At 43.1% G+C, this 22,093-nt stretch overlaps 2 protein-coding genes across 2 annotated transcripts; both read left to right on the top strand.

Moving 5' to 3' along the window:
- Positions 1-4,813: 4,813 nt before the first annotated feature.
- Positions 4,814-11,739, top strand: nceh1a (neutral cholesterol ester hydrolase 1a). The gene is made up of 5 exons (XM_030392170.1): positions 4,814-5,129; positions 6,886-7,141; positions 7,235-7,304; positions 7,520-7,691; positions 7,767-11,739. The coding sequence occupies exons 1-5, from the start codon at positions 4,989-4,991 to the stop codon at positions 8,373-8,375; spliced, it is 1,248 nt and encodes a 415-aa protein (XP_030248030.1). The 5' UTR covers positions 4,814-4,988; the 3' UTR covers positions 8,376-11,739.
- Positions 11,740-14,780: 3,041 nt separating this feature from the next.
- LOC115597689 (tumor necrosis factor ligand superfamily member 10-like) lies at positions 14,781-21,913 on the top strand. The gene is made up of 6 exons (XM_030443864.1): positions 14,781-15,165; positions 16,867-17,007; positions 17,446-17,491; positions 17,591-17,707; positions 19,671-19,891; positions 20,627-21,913. Exons 1-6 carry the CDS (start codon positions 15,052-15,054, stop codon positions 20,834-20,836), a joined length of 849 nt encoding a protein of 282 aa, XP_030299724.1. The 5' UTR covers positions 14,781-15,051; the 3' UTR covers positions 20,837-21,913.
- The last annotated feature ends 180 nt before the right edge of the window (positions 21,914-22,093 follow it).

Here is a 22,093-nt window from a genome sequence, read left to right as displayed (position 1 = left end):
GGGCACAAAAACAACAGGTTGTTGTTCGTCATTTCAGAAATAGAGTCTGTGTTGCAGCTGAAGCGCACCAACTGGCCCCGCTGTCCATGACATTCCTGAATACCGCAATACATTATTGTCACTCGAGTGTGTGTGCATCCACACAAGAGCACAACACATTGTATCCATGTCCTATATGTAAAGTATGTTTACAATGATCCATTAAAGGGCCAGTGTTTTATTCTGTGGTTATATCCTCTTGAGTCTTGTGTCACTCTCTGCTCCCTGCTCACCTGTCTCCAGTGTTCTGTTTCCTCCCTGTGCTCCCCCCCCCCCCCAACACCTGTCTCACATCAGTCTCATTAGCACTTCCTGCCCCAGTGTCTCTCCACCTGCACTCTCCTCCTTATCTTGTCAATCTTCTCGTTAGTTTAGTTTGTATTTGAGCCAGTCTCCTGAGCTCCTGTGCACGTTCCCCTGTCCTTGTGCATTCCTGATTTGTTGCTCGTGGTTTTCTGGTTTGTCCTCAGTTTTGTTCCTTGGGCTTTCCTTCCTTCCATCTGGCTTGTGTTACTTGCTTTTTTGGATTCTGGTTTTTGGATTTCATTAGACGTCAGCTCATTAAAGCTGGCTTTTCGTGTGACTGCACTTAGGTGCCTCTTTTGAACTGTGAACAAAACATCATGTTTTGGGCAGAGATGTCCCGAAGTCTCCTTGTGAATATCTAGCGGCGTCAGTCTTACAAATGTTGGACCGCAGTCTAGTACTGTGGTTACTGGCTTGTCTGTAACTCCACCACCATCCCTTCTACCTCCTGATATGACAGCCAGGTCATTAAATGTAATGTGAGCATGATATGACACATATTGTAGAAATACCAATATGCCAGGGAGGCTGACATGTATACCAGTGCCATTATTTTACCCTGTTGACTGGGCTGGTTCCTAATGATTCTCCAAATAGTCATTCGTCACAGCAGACATTTGACCTCTAATAACAATTCATCATAAAGTGCCCCAGAAAAGCAAGACAGTGTGACAGTGAGTCAGTAGGGAAGACAATTGACGCAACTAAATGGAATTCGGCCATCATTAATTATATTGTGCACCTGTGCTTCTCCTTCTGTGACATGTCAGAATGTTCTTTAATTAGCCTGTTATCGCCACCCAAACTCGATGTGAGACGACAGAATAATTGAAATCTGCTGCACTGAATGAAAATGTTAGTTTAGATGACCACCGAGGACAAATGTTATTTTTCCTCTGCATCGCTAAGGTGATTCACACAAACCGTGACCCAGCCGCTCATCCTGGTTAACAGCATCCCAGTTGAATCTTCTCTCGGACATATTCAGCGAGAGCATTCCTGATTTTTCATGCACATCAGCCACATCGAGATAATGTAAATTAGCCGTGCAAAATGTCTCTCCATCTCCAGTTAATGGACCTAACCGTGCTTTGCAAAAAAAGACCTAAGTGACATAAAACTGCTTGAGCATTTGCTTTTCATCAGTGCAAATTACATGACAACTTATAGTCTCTGCTTTTTGAATGTTGCCCTGCAGCAGGTTGTTGCTAGGCATCTTTTCAACCAAATTCCTCTGACATTTCAAGTGCAAGGCTTTTATACAGAACAGTTAGTTCCATGTGCTGTTTATGGGTAAAACCTCTTACCGTGTGTAATATTTCACGCTGAAACACAAGTATAGGCGGCGTTAAGAGGCTGAGCCGGGAGACGGCACAGCGTGAAATGGAAAACCTCCGTTTCTGCCTCATGCGTTTAGTCATGTTAAATGACCATAAGTGTAATTCCAGTCAGCGGCACATGAGAGGCCCCTCTCTGCCCTCCATACCACAGACGGGAGGGAGACGCCAGACCAACACACAGGAGGGAGGAGGGGGGGGCAGGAAGAGGGAATTTTAATGCACACTCTTTACACCACTCACACACAGACACGCACACACACGAAAGCACATATATCACATTAACGTTTACAATTTGAGCTTTCTGCTGACGCTCTCATTCAGACAGGGCTTTTGGAAGGAGCACAAGTCGTTCATCTGCTTCTTGACGAACATCAGCTGTGGTCAGAATGAGGTGCATTTGTTTCAATGGTGACAAGTCTTTAAAGCATAAGTTCACCCAAAAATGAAAATTCAGACGTTAGCTGCTCAACCTAAATGCTGATGAAGTCAGGTGATGTTTCATTGTGCGCTACACATTTCTGGAGCTTCGCAGCAAAAACTGCATTGCAGCATTCTCCTAATCAACTGAATTAGATGGGGACTTGATTTAAAACCTTAACAAGCAACCAAAAAAAATACAAAAATGGCTCCATACAGCTCATGAGGCCGAATCTGAAGCCCAGAAATCTAAACTGAATCTGAAAAGACATTATTTTCACCCCTTTTAAGCCAAAATATTCATTGTAGCTTCAAACGAAGAGCGTTGGCACACTTTTTTATTCCCTTGGAGACACAGATATGCTAACTCTACTGCCCATTTTCAGTCTTTATGCTAAACTAAGCCAAAAAAATCATGAATCCGAAAATGACAAACTATTCCTATATCTGTATTTGCTGGACACCTCAACCTGTTCATATCTACAATATGAACAGTCATGCATCTGCAGCCACCTTCCTGTGTCGTCTTCTGAGAATCCCGCTCTGGTCTTCCAAGAGACTAATCTGATATGGTCTGGTGGTCCGGCTGCTGTGTTTTGGAAAACCAGCCCTGTGTAGGACTCAGATCCTCATCAGCTCTGATGTTTGTTTATATTCTAACACAAGGCCACCAGGGACCGACCGTCCATTTAAAAGTTACACCGTGGGAAGACACAGGGCAATAAATAGCCCAGAGAGAGAGAGAGAGAGGGTGACACTGAGACTCTTCGCCCCGTCTACACTGTGCTGCTCTGCTCATTTCTGAGCCTGTGACCTGGATTCAGACCAGTCGGTATAATCAGTCACGGGGCATCACTGTGGCTTCGGCGGTCGAAGATGCATAACATGTATTTGCAATGTCGTCCGTTTGAAGTTGGCATGAATCCTGCTCTCTCTCGTGTTCCCTGTCTTTTTTTCTCTGTACTGTATCGAATCAAAGCAGAATTGCTCCCAAAATAGGCTTAAAAACAAGTAAATTGGTTGATGTCATGCCGGTGCTTTGCTCTAACCAATTTCAGCGTCATGAAAAACAGCAAGTTTTCCAAGATTTTTCAGTCAGATACTTGTGAATATTGAACTCCAAACGGCAGCACCCAGAAAACACAGAGCGCTCTTTTATCCAAAAGCATCGTAAAAGAAAAAGCAAGCATAAAGGTAGAGAGATCAATAGCCTGCGGACGCTCGTACAGTAGTTAGTCTGAGCTCTTTCCAACAACTTGCAGCACTAATCCATTCCAGTAAGGCTTCAGAGTAGTATTGATGTCGACACATAAAAAGGCATCAAAAGCCTGCAAGAAAAACACCTCTGACTTGAGCTGACCATTTAAAGGAAACAGTCAAAAATACAAACGAGTGCATCTTTTAATTGCTGTAATTGACCTTTGAGGCACTAACAGGAATTAAAACTGGTATCGCAATAAGATAATAGACATTTATCTTCCCTTCTTATTTATTTATTAACTGATATTCTGTGTTTAAACTTTGATTTCTTGAGCAGTTTCTACTTTTTTTTCATTAATGGGAGATGCATGTTCGCAGGATTATGACAGCATCAGGAGCCTATTGTTTTGGCCCTCACGTACATAAACAGGAAGCTGTCAAATTAAAAGTTTGCAACAAGATAGAAGAGGTTGATTTCTTACTTCATGTTGTTTTTTTAATACCTGTCAGTTTCCTTACCCCAAAATGTTCACTGACATATGTGCACAATGAGTTGACAATATCAAGTCCTGCAACTCAAGAAATGATGCATTCAGGGACAGCCTTGCCCATCTTTTCTATGCTTCTACACCATACAGTGCCCTCTCACATGGGAAGAGAAACATTGTGCTGAAATCTTAGTTTGATTAGCAATTAATTAGTTTGATTACACTGATATTAATCAATCAATTTAGTTTTCAGATGTAAGGCTCAAATGGGTAAAAGGGATGTCAATAAAGGTTGTATTGTGAGGGCCCTCAGCAGAAGTCTTCAGACCCTGAACTGCAAATACTGTAATTTGCATTGTCTTCAAAAAATAGAATATACTCATGTACCGACTGGTTTTCTTGTTTCAGACAGATTTTGAAACTCAATTTGAATGTTCCAGTTAAATAAAATATAATGATAACATAAAAGAAACATTACATTTGTCAAGACAAAACTATGCATGCAGCAATATTTAATGTGTGGAGTGTTGGCTGCAGTCTGCAGCTCTACTCTGCCTCTGCGTGGTCACATAGGTGTGATACAGCTCTGTAGGCGTTTGCAGCTCCCGCAATACATTTTTTTTTTTTTTAAAAACCTCATTTCCCAGATGCCCCTCTGTGGTAGCAACACAGCTTTCAAAATAAAAGCACGAGCCTTGTCAAGTGCAGAGAGAGCAACCACGCAAATACTGTGAATGTTTCTTTTTTTCTAATGAAATAGAATAAATACAATTCAAAAAAGGTTTTAGCTTCATAGATTTCAGTGCCATGCCTGCTATTTACGAAAGAGTGCTTAACAAATGGGATGGGATGATGATGATGATTATTAAGTTATATTACTGGCTTCCTTCACAACAACATGTTCTCTTTAAACAGGTCAAATCTGAATAAAACTTATCAGTCAGTTTAGTTTCCAGACAGAAGACTCAAAGGAAAAAAAGGTTGTTGTGACAGGTTTTATTTTGAAGATTCGCAGCGGAAGTGTTTCAGTCAGCGGTTAATTGCAACTCTGGAGCATGATTTGTTGTCCCAGTCCCTCCAGTGACAAACCAGAGAGTGTCAGCCGCCTCCTGCAGAGTCGGTCCTGCTCCTACTGTCCTTCTGTCCGCTGTCTGCTGTCTGTCTGTCTGTCAGCTCGTCCACTGAAGCTGGAGACAACATGAGGCTGCTGCCGGCTGTCGTTACAGCGTCACTAACGTTGGCGGTGGCTTATTATGTTTACATCCCGTTGCCTGATACCATCCAGGAGCCGTGGAAGTTGATGATGCTGGATGCTGTGTTCCGGACAACGATGCACCTGGTGAGAGAGGAGATGTTTTATTTATTTATAAATTATTATTATTATTATTTGAGGATACATTATGGTGCATGTGCTGCAATGGAGCAGGTGTGCAACTCCAGCTGTGATTGTGATGATAACTGTGTTGCTGATATCAGTAAATACATAATAATAATAATGATGATAATAAAGAGGTGTAGCTGCATGTATGATCAGCTACTGAAGTAGCATTGGTACCAGGCACGCCTCTTCACCTACAACACAGTAACACACCTAGTCCCTGCAGACGTGTACTTTGACCCTACCGACATAAGCCATGAGCTACATGAGAATAAACACTGGAAATGTTAGTGCCTTGAGACAGTTATTGCATCAGTATCTATTTAAAGGTGCGCTACGTAGATTTGGGGGGAACATTTTGAAAGATCTTCTCCCGCTGACACTAAATCAGAAAACTCTCTTTGTTTATATAATTGAAATAACTGAATAAACAAGCTGAACTTAAAGGGCAACACAATTTCAAACTGTTTTACTTGCTTACATGTGGGGGACCCTGCCAGCTTCCCAGCTTCAAACAGCGTTTTCCTCTGAGAACAGCTTTTTGAAATATGTCTGAGTTTGTATTATTGCCTCATTAATAGTGTAACAATAGTAATGGTTCTCATGGCGCTTCTTTAAAGTAGAGCGTTTTCTAACGTAAGGCAACGGATCTGCGGCACATCACACCCTCGACATCATGTGCTGTCATGGTTTTGGGTTATGTGTGGTCCACTGTGCTTCACTTCCCCCACAGTGCTTGTACCCTGCTCAGGCTCATTAGTAACAGCCCACGAGAAATGTACAAACTTCGTGAAAGAGCTTTTGTAACAGTTTGATTCCGAAACCGTCACGCTATCTGCCTGGTGCTAATCTGTCGCATCGGGGGAGTTTATTCTGGGCCTGTGTCGAGGACAATCAACTCCTAACCTTCACCTTTGTTCTACTTTTTGTGAATTGGCACTGTACGTGAAGAGAAACGAGATCCGCTATTGCCACACTGGCTGCGGGGCTAATGTTCCACCTGTAAAGGCCGTCATGCTCCAAAGCAGATGGTGTTTGTACAAGCCACCTCGCATTTAAATGGGCCTTTCTTTTCCAGATATGAAGTGGAATGAATCAGTTTGGATTAGATTAATATAAATCCTGATAGCAGACTGGTCTGTTAATGATAATGAATTAGCAAAAATGTGTTATTATATAAGACAGTAGTGTTAACAGCCTCTTGTTTGGAGCTAAAATGGCTTCAAACCTCAGAGCTGAATTGCACTTGTTCTCTTCTCTGCAGCATCATGCAAAACATCACGATTTCACGTATTGTAAATATAGCAAAGATGTTTTGAGACTCACTAACTGCAGAGTGTATTTTACACTCAAATATAACTTTATTGTTGGAAATTCAAGTTTATAAAAAAAAAAATAAAAGCAGCACAAGAACAAAGGTGGAAAAACACTGAAACAAAAACTTCATGCAAGAGTTAGTTCTGACTAAGTGATTGAGTAACTGGCCACAACTGTGCCAAGCAGCTGCGTTTGCTGACCTTGGCTCAACGATTGAGACAGTCTGAGATGTTTGTGGGGAGAAGGGCAGACACACTGAGACACATCAGTCGCATACAGTGCATGAGGACAGAGGGGACTGAGTCAGACAGTTCTCTGCTAAGACATGAACACATTTTGTCTGTCTCCTGTTGTCTCCACCACAGTTTTCTAACTTCCCCCTTCCCTTCTCTGTCTTCAGGCCTCTTTGAAGGCGTGGCTGGGCTTTGACCACTACATCAAGTCGATCCGGTCGTGCACTGAAGGCTTCGAGGGCATGATGCAGGCGGCGCTCAGCTCTGAGTCAGGCGGAGGGGTCATGCCCGGAGTGAAAGTCAGCGACACCACTTTTGCCGGCATCCCGGTTACCGTGTATGAGCCCCCGGCCGGAGGGGAGGGTCATCTGAGGAGGGGGGTGATGTATTACCACGGGGGAGGCTGGGCCCTCGGCAGTGCCAGTGAGTAGGGAGGCATCGATATTGAACTGAGACCGTTAAAAGGTCCTTGCGTCACGTTTGAACTTTTCCTTCTTTTTTCTCTTATTTCCTCAGAAAAGGGTTCGTATGACACGATCAACCGGATGCTGTCGGATGAACTCAACACTGTTGTGGTCTCTGTTGAGTAAGTGCTTCTCCTCCTGCAACACTAATGTGTTTCAACATTATTCTGGTCGTAGGACAGAAATCGACTGCTAATGCAAATCTATAGTAAAATAAATATAAAAAACTCATTTGGATGTCAACTCCGACTCCCTGCAGATGATCTTCTTACTATCATACGCCCCACAGCCTTCTAGTCCTCAGGTAAATAATCATCTGTAACCGATATCTGTGCAGGTATCGTCTGTATCCAGAGGTGCACTTCCCAGTGCCCTACTTGGACTGCCTCGCTACTGCCAAGCACTTCCTGTCCCCTGAGGTTCTGGCCAGCTATGCAATCGACCCTGAGCGCGTGGCTGTGGCCGGTGACAGTGCCGGAGGAAACCTGGCTGCTGCGGTCGCTCAGGAGGTACGTACAGAAGCCATCTTCTTTATAAATGTGTGTTATAATGTATTTACTTATATCTCTTGTATATTTTCCCAGATTTCATTAGATGACACAATGAGTGTGAAATTCAGCGTCCAGGCGTTGATCTACCCGGTGCTCCAGGCTCTGGACTTCAACACGCCCTCCTACTTGCAGAACCAGCACATCCCCGTCCTCTACCGGACCCTCATGGTCCGCTTCTGGCTGCAGTACCTCAACGCCGACCTCTCTTTGCAGCCCCAGCTGATGGTGAACAACCACAGCTCGGAAATCGCCCCAGAGCTGAGGGCGCGGCTGGACTGGAGCGTCCTCCTGCCACCGAAATACAAGAATAGCTATAAGCCTCTGACTGGGGGAAAAGGGGCACAGGGGTTAGCGAAGGAGGTTCCGGGGCTGCTGGACGTGAGGGCATCGCCACTTTTAGCAGGAGCAGAGGTTTTGGCTAAATCCCCTCGGTCGTATATCCTAACGTGCGAACACGACGTGTTGAGGGACGACGGCCTGATGTACGCACGCCGCCTGCAGGACGCAGGTGTCACAGTTACCAGCGACCACTACGAGGACGGCTTCCACGGGGCTATCAGCTTCATAACCTGGCCTTTTGAGTTCGAAATTGGGAAGAGGGCGATCAGGGGCTACATCAACTGGCTCAAGAACAACTTGTAGGAGTGCTCGTGTGCAAGGGAGTGAAAGCGTCCCGTGCATGTGTGTGTTTCACTGCCCTTGCTTTGTGAATCACAGACTCGCTAAGGGCTCGTACATCCGCTCTTTGTATAAGAATATAAAGATCTAAGCTCAGGGCCCCTCGTGTACCTGCCGATACACACACACCACCTCGGTGCGTATAAAGTTTACATGATAATTAGAGGATTCTTGAAGGTCTGAACAGCAGAACACTGTTACCAGCCAACAAAAGTATTTCATAGATCCACATAATCGCTTCACAGCCACAAGCTCTCCATTAATGGATAAACTAATCAGCTGCTTCCTCTGGGGAAAAAAACCACATCAGTCCACCAATTCATCCTCACCACCAAGACATGAGCAGCGTGCGTCACAAGGATTGCAATCAATTTTATTCTTTTAAAATAAAAGTAGGATCATTCTAAATTAGACACCCCCGATCATTTTTTTAAAGTGATTATGTAACCCGGAACATTTCATCATGACGCCTCACACAGAAATCATTGTATAACCAGTGTTGAAAGATCACAGAAACAAAGTGCAATACTGGAAATTCCAGCAGTGTTCACTGTTTCAGTGTCCGCTCTAAAAATGGATGCCAATGTCAGCCTGTTTGTCGGTCTACCACTGTAATATCTCAACGTCTGTCTGGAGGGATCGCCAAGAAATCTTGTACAGGCGGTCATGTTGCCTGGAGGATAACTCCTGATGACTTGAGTTATCCCATGTTCCTCCAGAACCACCCACTTGGGATTTTGGTTAAATATCTTAATATCTACTGGATGGTCACCTCAGAATAATTTGTAATAGCTGTGGTGATCCCTCTACTTGTCATCCAGCACCATAATCAGGTAAAAATAATAATGATGTGATCAAATACCTGCAGAACTAGTCACATTCCCATCTGCCCCAGCTGTGCTAATTAGCAAATGTTTGCAAGCTAACACGCTTAACTAAGATGGTGAACATAAGGAAGCATTATCTGCGCAGCGTCAGCGTTTTCACTGTGGTCACTTGCATGTTAGCATGCAGATGTTAGCATTTAGCGCAAAAGCACCGCTGTGCCTCAGTACAGCCCGAAGGAGCTGCGAGCACGGCTGTAGACCCTCGCTGTAGGAGGAAAGATATTATATTAGAAGATTTTTTTTTTCTTTTGGACTCTTTGCGTGTGTTTGACTGCTCACATAAATGTCGTAAACTCCCATCTTGTGCACCGTGCAACACAAGAAGGTGATGTCTTCCCTGGCGCATGATGTTAGCACTTGACAATCTAATTGCACTACTTCCTTAAGTTTCATTCCATTTGTTTTTCACAGTGTGTTTGACATTCTGTGTACCTTAACAACATTTTGTGATTTAAATGGCTGAAAAGTGGTACCCGTGGAGCATGAACGAATCACTGAAGTTGTCAAAATTACTATTGTGCCCAGTATCTGCTCTGCTGGGTGAGCACTGGCTGAAGAGTTGGCTATTTAATATGTACGTGTAGAGAACCGTGTTGTTGTTTTAACAGTAACATGCAGGACATCTGTGGGGCAACACTTGCCTCAGAGATGTATGTATTAAAACTGGGATTCTGCAAGGGCTTCAGATGATATAATTTCACTTTTAAATTGGATTTTAATGACTTTTAAACATTTCATGTGGGACGCAAAATGTCCCTTTATGTCTCTGCTTTGCCCATTGTTGTGATTTAAGAAGAAACAAATGAAGGGTGTCAATAAAAAAAAAAAAACAATAAGCCGTTCTCATGAAACACAAATCGTTCTGTTTATTTGCAAAAACAAAGTATATTTCCAGATGCAGTGATATTCACCATCAAATGTGTCAAACATTATGTTGTAACTTGTACTTTTGTACTTGTACTACCTTTTTTGTTGTTGTGGTTGCTTGATAAGATGGCAACACGGGTCTTTTAAAGGAAGAATACTACATATCTTGTGAGGAGTGGCATTCAGCTGCAGTGGGTCATAAAAAGCAAATGATCATCATGCATAAAAATGATGATGAAAGGAATGTGTGGCACAGGGACATGTGACATCTGTTTCAGACGCAACTTTTACAAAAGTCAGTCGGAGGTACAAAGTTTGTACAGAAAGTGACACACCAGTTTTAAGCTGAAATACAAGATAAAAAAAAAAAAAACATCAGATATCTTTAAGGAAAAAAATATAAAATTCTGTCTTTATGTGGATGGAAAGTTAAGTGAGGTTTCATATACCACAAGACATTTCTGGAGCCTCTACATTGCTCTTAATAGAGAATGCAAAGCTGGACACATCTGCACCGGCTTTCAATCATGCTTCCAGATTAGACTTGCTTTACTGGGGAGAGCATGTGTGGGTCAATATATCCAGCAACACCAATAATCAATGCAACAGCCCCCTCTAGTGGACTGGGAGCAACATGGCCCCTTTTTGGTCTTGGGCTGACACACTGAGACCAAAATATCATAATAAAACACTCAAATCATGAGTTGTCAGCTTCTTGTCACCCAACATATATTTTTATTTTATTCCGCACATAACCCCTGTGTATTTCATATCTGGCGGTCATTGAACACATCCTTTCATAACACCGATCAATACTAACCCTGATGATAATATTCAAAACTGCACACCTGAATGTAATTCTGATCCTAACCTCAGTCTAACCATCTTCAACAGTATTTATAGATCAGTGCTGGATTTACTGGAGAGAAGTGGAGGCTTGTGTTGTGTAAATATTAACCTGCCTGCTTTGGCTCAGTTTCTACACTCCCACATTCACATACACTTGTTTCCTATCAGGGGGAACCACCCTTCCACTGACACGCTAAGTCACTGGCAACTGTCTGTGTGCATTGTGCTGCTGTAGCAATTTCAAGCACGAGTCTTTGTTTCATAAATGAGACAATGAGCAGCTGTCGTGCTCGGGTGGGAATTTAGGGAGATTCCATGACTTTAGGGAGGGAGAAGGGGAGTGGAGGACAGAAAAAAAAGGGTGGATGGTGCATGATCCGTCCTTTTTAAGGCCATTGTGTGTCTTTGGGAAATTATTCTAGCTCTTTGCTTCAGTGGAAAACTGTTTTTTCCTTCCAGTGCTTTTTTCTGTGTGCAGCATTCAGGTTTCCAACTGTTTTTATAACTGATTTCAGATTTTGGGGGTTTGAGAGAATAGTTTGAACTAAGTTACAAAGTCACACCATGCTGTGAGTTTTCACTCTGTGATGATTTTTGGTGTTAACCACAGTTATGTTCCAGTGGTTTGGAATTTGGAAATTGAATTGAAAAGTGTCATGGGATATCTATTGTTTTGTTGCTACATAACTACGATTTTTATTAAATAAACCCCAGTTTTGAGCCTATTTGTTGTCTGTATTTTTGCAGAAATAACAATTCAACATGTTCACATTTTGTATTTAATGTTCTTTATTTTAGTTTTCATTGCTAATTATATTGATAACAAGGCAAGAAAAGCTGTCAAGTTCAACTCATAGGAGCTGTACTCCTGTCAACAAAACTGAATAATTCTGACAGAGACGTTCATGAAGCGTGAATTAACTGTTTAATTAGAAGACAAACGAGACGGGAATTAGTTAGCTAGCATGTGATTTCCTAACACTAATTGTCTGGTGTTAGTAGATTGTGCCTGTGTCTTTCTCGTGGTTGGTTTGTAAAACCGGCAGCCAGTGATGGAGCTCATACAGCGTTATGTGAGCTGTAGTATCCCTAGTAAACACACCAACCACTTTGGCTAAAGGTGTGTTTACCAAGGAAACTACAGTTTATAAACCGCAACTAGAAATGCAAGAAAAACAGAAATAACCAGAGCTACTGTGTGAGTTAACAGTTTGAGTGAAACGTAGTGAATGGCGCCAGTGAAGCCAGCCAATCACAGGCAGAGCAAGGCGGGGCTTGCAAGAAGAGCAGAAGATCAATCTGCTCATTGAACACTTGGCGAGAAAGGGACATTTCTCAAAATGTCAAACTATTGCTTTAAGCTTCAAAACGCCAGGAGGATTGCATGAGGACATGTTGGACAAAGGTCAAGGTCACCGACTGATTGAACTTAAGACAAGGAAATAACAGTAACATGATCGGAAAGATGATGATCAAAATAGTTTTAAATAAAAAATAATGTTTTTTTTTGTAATAATCCACTCTCTCTCTCTCTCTCTTTGGTTTCTCACCATGGGACCGTAGACAGGCATGTCTCTCAGGGTGTCATCTTCCCTGCCTGAGGCCTGACAGTCTTCACATATTACTCACCTTCTCCCCTACTCGTCTCTGACAGGCCTGGGAATTTGCTCGCCTCAGGGACGGCAGGAACTTCTTATCTTTCTCTTCCGCGTTTTGAGATTCTAATCAGCGACGGAAACAAACCAAATACTTCTTTTTCCTCAGCTGTGGCTCTCCCTCCCAACCAATTTTTTGAAGTTTGATCCTGAAGCACAGCGCTACCAACCTGTGTGAACACCACATGAGCCAGGGGGGGGAACATGCTTCACACGGGAGGGTCCAGAACATCTAATTCACTTCCGTACGCTGACAATGGAGCAGGGGTTAGAGGTAAAGGAATGAAAGTAAAGGGAAACACCTCTCAGGGTTAACTTCTCCGGATTGAATGACTCCCCTGTGACAAATACTACTTAGAGTTACACTGAACCACTAACAATGGCGGGTCATTTGGCACTAATCGGCCAGCATTCACTCAGATCACTGAACAATAGCAGGAAAGAGAAGAAAAAATTGGCTTTTTTCATCTTACTCTCAGATGCTGATCATGAGCTACCTGCAGCAGTATTTGAAGTGTGTGTCTGCAGCTGTAGGAGAACGTACGAGTCTTATAAAGACAACTGTACAAATGTTGAATGAAAGTAGACAGACAAAATTACAGACATACGACCAAATATCTTAATAAAACACATCACTGTTTTACCACTTATCGTTTCCAGGGCCACCACGCTCTCCTTAAATCCAAACCAACAGTTGTCTTACGCTGCCTTCGGGGGCTCCAAATTTAAAAGACCAGCAGTCGTAAAGGTGTATAACGCAGCAAAGTTTTTCTGGCAGGAAGTAATCTGTAAATGAAGGCAAACCGTGTTTGATGTTGCAACATGGGAATGTAGCCGGAGCGAAGTTACTTTCAACCACAGAAAAAGGAGTAAACGATGTCAGATATCGAAAAACTGCCGCCTCCTAGACTACAATTTCACAATTTCTTTTCTTACAAATTAACATGTAGGATGAAAAAGATTAGACTTTTTCTAAAACGGATCAGAAAACCCCTTACTTTTTTCCCCCCGCAAAAGTCTGTTTTTATATTGATCAAGTAAAATGATCATTTAAGACTTGATGGATGAGGGTTTTGTTTTGACTTGGACAGTAAAACATCCTTGTCAGCACTGTTGCCTCACAACAAGAAGGTCCTGAGTTTGATTACTGGCCCTTCTGTGTGCAGTTTGCTTGCCCTTCCCAGACTCCAGCTGTCTGAAGCTCAGGGGCGAATATTTTTTTATTTTATTTAAAAAGGGCTGCGGCTGCACCAGAAAGTAACGCTGCATCAATGGTGAAACAGTTGTTGTGTCATATTTTCTTGCACATTGGACCCCTGTAGAGGGAGTCCCCCAGTGTGCTCATCTGTTTTTTTTTCATGTGGCAGTCCACGTGGCCTTTATTAGTAGTGTTAGCCTCTTGTTTAAGTGTTGTAAAATGTACTTCGCTAAAAGATATTGTGTTAATATATGAATTTGGTAAAAGCAAAAGTCGCCCAGATGAATAGTACTCGAGTAAACATCTTAAAGCATCAGATATTAAATGTACATAAATATAAAAAAAAATATTCTGCCAATCAATCTACCTGAGTACAAAAACTACGAGTAATTTATACATATATTTACTTATATGTATAAACTGTATACTGTGGGTTGACTCATAATAGGTGACGATTATCAGATCCAATATTTAGCATTCAGAATTCTGACTTTGATCTCAGAATTCTGACTTTTTTTCTCAGAATTCTGACTTTAAAGTCAGAACTAAAAAAAAAAAATTCACATGTGGCCCTAATCCTCTTCCGTAGTTTTTAGCAGAAAGTCAATAAAAAAACTTTACTTAAAAATGTGCTTCTTTGTCTCTGATGCAGCACGCAATCTGCAAAGTAACTTGTTACTAAACGTATCAACAAAATAAGTAAAAGTACAATATCTGCCTCCTAACATGTACTTTAATTACTGAAGCAAACTACAAGTGCTTAGAAACTGTCCTTCAGTGCAGTACTAGGGTAAAAATACTCAGTTACATCCCACCACTGGTTGTACCTGTGCGCTCAACTCGAAGTTTGCACATGTCCGACGGTCCCTGAAGGCGTCGCGGAGTTGGATGTGCAGCGTGCAGCTCTCTCAGCTCACTTCTGTCTGCTCACAGTGACTTATTGAGGCTGTTGTAATCCTCCATACCTCCCTCCGTCTTTCTCTCCCTTTCTGCTCCACCTACCCCTCAAACTGCAGCCCTGTCTGCCTCCCTCTCTCCCCCTCCTCCCCTCCTTCTCTCTTCCTCCAGAGCAGAAATGCAGCAGAGCTTGATCTGACTTGTCCTCCCCTGCTGGAAAGCGTTTTCCCTCCTTGCTCGGAACTTTATTTTTGGGGGGTTTTTCTGCCTTCCTCCACCGCTGTGATATGGCCATTCCCGTCTCTCTCCAGTGTCTGGGGCTCATCACGCTCTCTGCGATCCTCCTGCAGACCATCGCGGTCGCCGTCAGTTTCGTGTACTTCAACAGAGTCCTGAACACGGTAAGATGTGTGTTTCTGTCCTCTCAGCCCTTCATCCAACAGATGACAGCATCAAGCTGACCGCCACATGACCGGGTGTGACCCATATTTTACTGATGACAAGTGAGCCTCATGCTGATCCACCATTTGTTTTTCAGGGATTACATATCAGTGACAGGATCTCATGTCTCATTGGTCTTTAAAGATACCCCCCTAACACTCTATTTATCAACCCTGATATCAATATGCAATCAATAGAAAACTTAAAGAAGGTGTGGTAAAACCCTAAAACCCACTTTTTTCTTTTGTTCCTCTGTCATTTTGCAGCAATCCCATTTTTTGAATAGTGTATTTGAGGTTACGTTCCCAGCTATGCAAGAATTTGTGTCATTCTGAGGCCGGACAATGAGACAGGAGAAAGTTGGCAGAGTAGATAACAGAACACAAAGGCAGGAAACCAGCCTATTTAGGACTGGGGAGGCTGTGACACCCTAAAGCAACATGTTTCAGACTTTGAGCAGATATTATGACAAGCAGATAAAAAAGCTGATGGATCCGGCGCTGAGCTCTGATTGGCCGAGTGACAGTTGATTCAACTTCCCTCAACACGGGCTGCTTTGCATTTTGCGATGCTGCTACAGATATCAGGGAGTAAACGGTCATATACACTGGTCAATATTGGCAATGATCCTTCGAATGTACGGTAACTTTCTTGGGATTTGATGATCAAAAATGATGCCAAGCAACTTGTTCTGCATCACAATCTCTCAAATAAAACATTTTCATATTGATGCATCCTCGTCAACCTGCTGTTAAGTCAATATTGGCTGTTGATATCAGCCAGTCGATATATGTGGGTCAGGCTACAATAAAAAACATCTTTGAAAATCTGTTTTATTGATGACAACATGCTTTGACGGGATTATAACATGCTGAAATGATATGACCAGATTTTACAAAAATCATTTTAAAGCACAGCTCATTTTCACCCGATTGATTAAATCAGAAAAATGGTACAAATCAATGACTGACTGGTGACAGGCTTCGTCGTACGCTGTCAGTTCGGTTCATTCAGGCACTAAAACTACTTGGCTACTTATGCAGCTCAAGTTACGAATGTACATACTTTACGTATGTGACTTGAATTAAATATGGACGAGCTGTAACTTAAAATAAATCACTGCTGACTTCCCAATGGACACAACCAGCGGTCTCCTGAGTGAAGGTCCTGTGCTTGTTTGACCAAACCATCCCTATTCATGTGAGTTCCTCCTTTGCTGCTGTAATAATAACTTATAGCCACCAGAGGTCGTCGCCCAACATGAAACATCCCAACACAATAAGCTGCTTTCACGGTCTATCTGTGTGCTCTTTTGTCTCATGAGGACGAGCTGGTTTACGGGGAAAAGTTCACTAATTGGTGCCGTTAAAAATGCAGCAGATACAATGCCCTGCTGTATAAGCTGTCCATAAATCCAGGAAAAGGGTTTGGAACCATTTCACCATAAATGCATCATGACTTTCTGCACATTGGCACCATACAACACGTGACTGGAGCCCTTTTCCCCTCAGACAGCCTGAAGAAAAACCATACGCTGATTGACAGGAAAAAATAATATCAATCTGAAGATCTGAGATGATATAACTGGCCTTTTTTTTTATGACATTGTATAGAAAAATCGGGTTGTATTGTGTGTGTTTTTACTTCCTCTCTGTCGACAGATGCAGGAGAGTTTCTCCCGGAGCAGCGTTTCCTGTCTGATTAACGCGAATCAGCTCCTTGTGTCGGAAGACTCGGCAGAGGACAAGAAGAGCGACCCCTGCTGGCAAGTCACGCAACAGCTCCACTACCACATAGAGAAGGTTTTTGATTTATTTCCTCATCTCATTTTTAATTTGTGTTCGGTTTATGGAAGACACCAGTGGTCACTTTTTTTTGTACAGGACTGTGTGTGCACCCGGTACATATTGTGTCCACAGTGTTGCAGCACTTAATAACTATATTTTTGGGGTCATTAGACACAGTTACCCAGGCACCTCTGATTGAAATGGGGAAAATGATGTCGCTCCACATCACTGCTAAACGATACCAACCCACCCAAAAGGGAATGCTGCTATTGCAGGTCGCTGGATGACATATGTGTTGACCCAGCGTGGGGACTGAATGATTCATAGGGGTGGCAAGGTCCCTTGTGGTTGTTTTTAGATTTTAAACATGGAAAGATATCGTAATAGGCCTAACTGAAGAGGACGAGTTCCTTTGCCCTGCTGCGTGTTCACTCACTCCTCCTTCTTCTTCAGACGATGGCTGACAGATTCCAGAAGGAGATATCCACGGCTATGAGAGGTGAGCACAATGCCCTCCATTGACTATCAAGCATTGCTAATCAGAGCGAGTGTGTCTTTTTCCGGTAAAAAAAAACGTGTCTTGTGCGTACTCTCACAGATAAGCTGACAGGAGTGCTGCCTGTCCTGAGGCCTGGGGTCCGAGGGGTCCCTCTTCCCAAAGTCGCCGCCCACGTGACCGGAGTCAGCTCGTCCACGGAGCCTCCACCAGCTGAGGGTGAGGACAGAAGTGAAACACGTTGCATGCAAGCCGTAGAGTCAGTTAGACATCCTGGACTCGGGATAATCACAGTGCTCAAGACGCCCTCGACTGCTGTGGGGCTCCACCCGCACCTTTCCAGGGGCCGAGGTGAGGAATGTGCCTTGAGGATTCTCTCAGACCCGCATGTCTGTCAGGACCTGCCGGTGTGCAGCTGCGCCGTCCTTCAGGTGTCCTTCAGGTGCACTTTCAGCAGGCCTCAATTTGCTTTTTTGACCCGACATATATAACAAACATTTTCGGTATCTTCAGAAATTTCAGGAGTGTGGGAGAAGATGTTTATTTTATCCCCAGATGCCGGGAGGCACACATCTGTAATTCCTCCATTCCTCCTCAAGTCATTAAATCAAGTGACTGTAATTGCAACAAAATCACAAGGTTGTTCAACCATTGTAATTAGTTTTTCAAAGATGCTAGCTGTGTTTTTGTTTTTTTTTTCATTTGGTTGCTCCAAACCCATTTAGTTTCACTCCATTAGAAGCCCATTATATTTTAAAATTGCCGAGTATAATTAATGCAGTGTTTGTGCTGCCCTCAGACCATTCATCTCCCCTGGGAGGTCTGCAGGAAGGAGGAGGGACATCTGGTGTATTTTTTTATATGACCAGAAGGGGTCGCCAAAGTCAAAGTTTTTCTTAATTCCACAAGTCCAAGTATGGTTCTATTTTATTTATGTAGCCCAAAATCAGGAATCACATTGTCCAGTGAACAACATCCTCTGTCCTTACAACCCCTCGCCTCGAGTAAGGAACGACTTCCCTAAAAAAAATCTGTAACAGGGACGAATACATGGAAGAAACCTCAAGAACAGGAGGGATCTCTCATGCGATAAATGTAACATGTACACAACAGACCAACAAAATCAGAGTACACTGATTACAATGACAAAAAATATCTGATACAAATACATGACAGAATATATCAAGAGTTTAAATTCAGGAGGACGACTGAGCAGGCCAGGGCGCCGCCAAGTGGTCCCCACGCCACACGACTTCCCATGTTGGTTAGTAATAATAAGTAGTAATACGTTTGTTTTTTTTTTATAGTAGATAAACCTCATGAAATGACCAAAACCAGTAATGTCCTGATCTATTCTCAAAACTGCTGCTCCACTGTTGGCCATACTTTACCAATAATCTACATATTCCAGTATTGGCCCAGTATATTTTGTGCGTCCCTACCAAATACTATTATATACACACCATACTGCTGCACTTTGTTCCTTCATTATTGAAAAAACTGTGCATTAGCTTTGAGTCGATGTCACTCACCATCCAAAACTCACTAGAGCATCAAATGTGTATTAATCCGCTGCAGAAAATAGTCCCCAACAAATTCACCATATACTCCTGTATGAGCAAAGTGTGCGTAAAACTACCGTGCCTGGCTGCTTTAGGCGAATATTCCGCCTTTTTTTAAAGCAAAAAAAATGAAACTTCCTGGGTAAAGACAGATTGTTGAGTCTCATCGCCCCAGATGGTCAATACTGACGCTTTGGGCCGGCAGCTTGGGTAGTACACTAACTGGATGAGACATTTCCATGGGATAATTTAAGAGTAATGACAAACAAACAATTTGTATTTCTTTGTCGATTAGGAATATATTTCTGACTGCCATGAAACTAAAAAGGTTGGCTGAACATACCACAGGACAGTTTAGTAACAGTTGAGTAACATTTGTTATTTCTGTTGCCTATTAAGACTGTTGTGTTAAAAAAAACAAAAAAAACAAGTGGTCTGTCAGCACATCTGTGAGCTTCATTTACAGACTGAGTGTCTCTGTAACATTTGTTTCTTATTTGAAAAGAAGTGGCTGTTGATACTCAGTCAACACTCCACCCTCGAAGCATGTGAATGGCCTTTATTGTCGTGTTCATGTGTGCGTTTCTGCTTGTTTGTGTGTGTTTTATGGGCTCTCGCAGGCTCACGGAGCAGCAGGGGCTACCTGGGCGAGCGAATCAGAGCGTGGGAGGGCCAGAGAGGTCTGTCCTTCCTGCAGAACATGGAGCTGAGGGGAGGAGAGCTGCTGGTGCCCAGAGCAGGCCTCTACTACATCTACGGCCAGACATACTTCAGACTGCCCTCCACGGGGGAGACGGACGGGGAGGAGGAAGCACAGCTCGTCCAGTATATCTACAAGAAGGTGAGGCGAGAAACAACATAGACACACAGTTTCATTTGATTAAAATTCACAATTTAAAGTAGGGATGCATATCGACTAATAGGCTGTTTCTTAAAGCTGACACTAATAAGATAACCCTTAAAAAAGATGTAGACTGTAGTTTATGCACACTTAAGCAAGGCTAACATGTGAGATGGATGGATTGATGGAGTTGCTCCCTCCTCTCCAAACCCCTTGTGGAGCATGTACTGCAAGTTGCAATTGTGTTGCCTTCCTCTCGAAGCGTGAAAAAATGTCCACAAGGTCGACGACACATTTGGTTAGCTAGTCCACTGGTGCAGCAGTTTGACGTCACGAGCGGGACAACAACGTCCACCTTATTGGTCCGCTGTCATCGGCGCTTGCAGACCAACTGTGAAGCTTCTGTGTCGAAGAGCGTCTATGACGCGCCTGTTAAGTCAATGAAACGCAATTTATCTGCTCTATATAGCAGCTTTCATTTTTACAGATGCAAACAAGCGGACAATTATTCGGGGCGCAAATATAGTGCATTCTTTATAAAAAAAGCATGCTAACCAACGTCTTGTCAACAGAACATACGTGTCAGATGTGTTTATTGTGGCGAATGATCTTTTTTTGATTACCCTCAAACCTCAAATGTCAGTGACCTCAAACGCACCAAAAGTAAGAATAAAGCTAATAACAAATCACTGTTAAGTGCTCATATATGTTGATTTTGTGATGTGTGGCCCACAGATGAGTTCCTACCCCGTCCCCATCTTGCTGATGAAATCGTCCCGGAGTGCCTGCTGGCCTCGGGGGCAGGAGCCTGGTCTCTTCTCCTTGCATCAGGCCGGTACCGCCTTCCTTCAGCCTGCTGACCGCCTCTTCATCACCGTCAGCAATGCCAGCACCATGGAGATGGACGGGAGGGCGAGCTACTTCGGGGCCTTCCTCGTGGGCTAAAGAAAAGAAAAAGTGTCCGGGACTGTGATAACTTTATATAGACACCAGCTCAAGTTGGCCCAAATAAAAAAGGGGTTTGCTTCTTCATATGAACAGCTGTCTGAAGGTACAGGACTTGGAGAAGAATGGACTGCAAAGAAGGAAGTGCAAAGGACATTCTCTGGACTGTGGAAGCAGTAAGGATAAGATCAAACCGACCGCAGTGGCAGACTCTTGGTGGCCTGTGTATTTACTGCAGCAGCGGTCACAGCTAAACCTCACACAGGTCATTAACTCTGGTAAACAGAGCCGAACCGTTATAACAGAGCAAACGCGGATTACATGGTGCGTTCAGAGTCCAGGTCATCTGGAGCAGCACAATAGATGCAGATTAAATGTTGTGCTCTCGCGTGTGAATGACTTCCATTGAGAGTCGGAGAGAGCTGTTTTTCGCCCGCGGGTCCAACAGCCAACAGTCGGGCTTGTCCTGCCCAGGAAGTGACAGCATGCTGTGGGACACATGACACTTGTCCTTTTATTAAAAATAAGGATCACACCACAGGACAAGATTTTTAAGATGTTTGATATCATGAAGGAAGCCTTTTTGTTTCTTTTTTTTTGTTTAAAGCAGGCCTGCTTTTGGTTGAACTTCCTCATTGTGCAACGTGATGAATGAATGTGTGGCGTGACACAGATCTGGATGTCCCGCGGTCTTAAGGCCTGCGGGGGGCCTGTGAGTGGGGGCCTTTAAAGATAACAGCTTACTTGTATGAATGGAGCGAGTATTTAAAGTGTTTTCTGACTGACTTACGCTTCTTCATCCAGTGACAGAAGAGAACCAACCATCCCACATATTCCATAACTTAATCGACACGCTAGCGAACAGAACGGTAGTATTTCAGCGACCTTTCAATGAACGGTCGCAAAAGTTTTTTTTTTTTTTTTTTTTTTTTTGTGGTTCGTTGACGACTTTTAGTGATCTCAACAACTTCCTCTCAGGATGAAATGTAACTTCGATGGTGCCTTAACCTTTTTGTCGGCTCCATCATCATGTCACATTTTTAGAATCTCACCAATACCAATAAAAAGTCAATAATACACACGTCCCAATATTGGGCTGATCATTTATTGGTTCAATGTTTACTGTGCATCCCTAACTGCTAGTATGAAAAGATCCAAGTAGAGAAACTTTAAGACTAACCAACTTTTAAAAGGAGGAAAAAAGACTGTTATCGTCAACCTCAGTCCTCCCTCCACTGCTGTGTTCTGGTTGATAAT

Source organism: Sparus aurata, chromosome 16 (genome assembly GCF_900880675.1).
Source record: "Sparus aurata chromosome 16, fSpaAur1.1, whole genome shotgun sequence".
NCBI classification, from domain to species: domain Eukaryota; kingdom Metazoa; phylum Chordata; class Actinopteri; order Spariformes; family Sparidae; genus Sparus; species Sparus aurata.
Note: the sequence above shows the minus strand (reverse complement) of the source record. Positions and strands in the feature narration are given on the sequence as shown.